We start from the raw sequence: 2,597 nt of genomic DNA on the forward strand, positions 1-2,597 counted from the left end.
GAGCCAAAAGACAGTTTGGAAACAAATGATTATGACTCAAATTTATATTTTGATAAAAAATAATTTAACCGACTTAACAAAAGTTGTGCGCAAGTTCTTTAATCAATTCAGTTAGACCTGAGGCGAACAAATCTGCATATAGTGGGATGCGTAATAATATCTGGGTAACATTCATGCAGATAAAAGATGATTGTTCGTTCACTTAGAATTTTGCCTCAGTGATTTCAAGGGGCAAAACTAAATCCATAGCGTGCGATGTCTCGTGAAGGTAAGAGAAAAGCAGTTTTATTTTTATGCACTGTAACCTGTACTCTCGGTATTCTACGGACTTCTGGTTCTACAAGAGTAACAAAACGGACTGTTTCGGATGGTTTTAAAACGTATCGGCAAAGTGGGAGCTTCAACAAATCGGCAATGGAAGGAGTGGACTCGGGCAAGCATATTCGCTTCGGATGGCCTGCGCTTGGACGCAATTTTCGAACAAAGTACAGAAGTTATGGTGCCATTAAAGTAGATGGACTGCGAGGAAACAGCTTTGCTCCGCAGACATCTTTACTGAATATGACCAGTTCTGAGATGCTGAAAGCCCCGAGCAATTCCAGTCAAATCAACGAACGCACGGAACCATCCGGCCTCGTAAACGAGAGCCATCACTCTCGAAAAAATGATAGCGTCAGCGGAGGAGACTCTCATCCCAAATCTGACACACGGAGTCTTGATAGGGATGCTGAGAATTTGCTCAATCTCTCACGAAATTCAGAGTGGAACAACGACACTGGTGCCGTTAAGTCTCAAATGGAATCTCTGAACAACGACAGTGGATACCAGTCTGACACGTCAGAACAAGCAGGTGAAGCATTTACGTGGACAAGTTAACATATTAGTTGAATCTTCTGTTCTTGTGGGGAGATATCTTGAGAAGAGTTGTGGTAAGTACCAGTCTCCAGGCTGTATATTAATTTTTGCAGGGCTGATGGGAAATTTGCCAGTTTCAGCTGATGGCAGAAGACTATCCACCACATACACCCTTCAAGCAGCTGAATCAAAGCCTCTCGTACTATGTGGGATTGAGTCCATGACACTGGTGGCAAATACAAGGGAATACAACAATTTGAAGGTAGATGGCGGTAAGTGTGACTTGGAGAGTGTTTTTTTGTTTGTTTTTGTTTTAGTGGCTTTTGGTCCTTATAAGCAGTAGCCTACTTCCCGGGAAAACAACACTGCATTCTCCCTCCCTCTCCTCAGTGAGTGATGCCCCCCTTTACCTGTCTGAGTTGCCCTCTTCCTGTGGACACACTTTTAAAATGACGCCAAATAATCTTGTCTTAAAGACGCCCTATGATGGATGCTTTATTGCAAAAAAGGTACTGACTTCTGTATGTAATGATATACGTTTCCCCATCCACTCATACACATCCTGTCAGTACTTGAAGCTCTCTAGCGAGGTAATGGTGTCATTCATTTCTTTCTTTCTCAGGGTGATAAGTACATCATGCCATTGCTCTGGTGGGAGAGCCCTGTGAACATATCCTGCCCTGTCACAGTAACCCCGACTCCCTTTCCTCCTCCTCCTCCTCCTCCTCTGCCTTTCCCCCCTCCTTATCTCTTTCATCCCCCTGTCATCTGCGCCCCTTTTGGTATGAATCTGAACCTTGAAGGAGGGCTGAATGCAGCCGAGAGGTTTGAGGTCGAGTGTAAGTTGCCTTTTTGTTCTGTGCTCTGCTGTGTGTAAAGCATTTTGACTGAGTGTGCTTTCTGAAACCGATGCCTCTCACCGAGTGTCTGATTTTTGTGCTTTTTCTCCCATCTTTCCACCCCCCACAGTGGGGGGCAAGAAGGTGCCCTTTTTATCCTCACAATGTGGCTACCATGTAATTGGTAACCCTGGACAACCGATCATACATGTTCCATATAGTGCGTGTGGGATGAAAATGAAGGTGAGCATTAATGGCTGCCAGACAAAAGCAATTTCTCTCTCTGTACACTCAATGTTTTTCCATGTAATGTAACCGTAATATACTTGTACTTCAGAAAAAGGGGGACTGGTAGCCTGTATATATATATGTATATGAAGGGAACCTGTTCGATATGAGAATGGTTTCTTAAACTTTTTTCCCCCCACAGCAGCAGTGAAACTATAGTTTAAAAAAATACTTTCTTTTTTCTTTCACAGGATGGAATGCATGTCCTCTCCCTTTATTCTGGAAAGACAGGGAAGATCTTTGCTTGTCCTCTATCCCTCATCTCCTCTCCTCTATTCTCACATTCTGTTGTACCAATTTACGGCCATTCCAGCCCTTCTGCTGGTCCTCAGGTTCCTCCTCTTGAAGCCCCTTTCTACCCACCTGTATTTGACTCCTACAACTATGACCACAGCTCATATACTTATCCACAGGCGCTCCTTCCAATTAAACTCCCAAGGCCTGCTCCCACCAAGCACACTCATCTCCCTCCTGTCGACCATTCGTACAGCTATGTGAAGTCCAACAATCACATACACCCCTCTCCTGGTGGCTCTTCTCTTCCTCTCTTTGTCCCTTTTTTCGATTCTAACTCAGGCATGCATCAAATGGCTTTTCCAGGTTGCACACCTTTAG

General features: G+C 44.2%; 1 protein-coding gene across 1 annotated transcript; it reads left to right on the top strand.

Moving 5' to 3' along the window:
- The first annotated feature begins 414 nt into the window (after nucleotides 1–414).
- On the top strand, nucleotides 415–2,597 carry LOC118220401. Its single transcript, XM_035404261.1, has 8 exons — nucleotides 415–433; nucleotides 761–850; nucleotides 969–1,127; nucleotides 1,246–1,364; nucleotides 1,478–1,694; nucleotides 1,825–1,937; nucleotides 2,174–2,314; nucleotides 2,559–2,597. Exons 1-8 carry the CDS (start codon nucleotides 415–417, stop codon nucleotides 2,595–2,597), a joined length of 897 nt encoding a protein of 298 aa, XP_035260152.1.

The sequence above is a fragment of the Anguilla anguilla genome, chromosome 2, assembly GCF_013347855.1.
Source record: "Anguilla anguilla isolate fAngAng1 chromosome 2, fAngAng1.pri, whole genome shotgun sequence".
NCBI classification, from domain to species: domain Eukaryota; kingdom Metazoa; phylum Chordata; class Actinopteri; order Anguilliformes; family Anguillidae; genus Anguilla; species Anguilla anguilla.

Excerpts from the sequence above, each read along its gene's own strand:
- LOC118220401 (XM_035404261.1), top strand. Across the intron at positions 1,365-1,477 it reads GATGCTTTATTGCAAAAAAG|GGTGATAAGTACATCATGCC; the intron begins GTACTGACTTCT and ends TTTCTTTCTCAG. Across the intron at positions 1,695-1,824 it reads CGAGAGGTTTGAGGTCGAGT|TGGGGGGCAAGAAGGTGCCC; the intron begins GTAAGTTGCCTT and ends CACCCCCCACAG.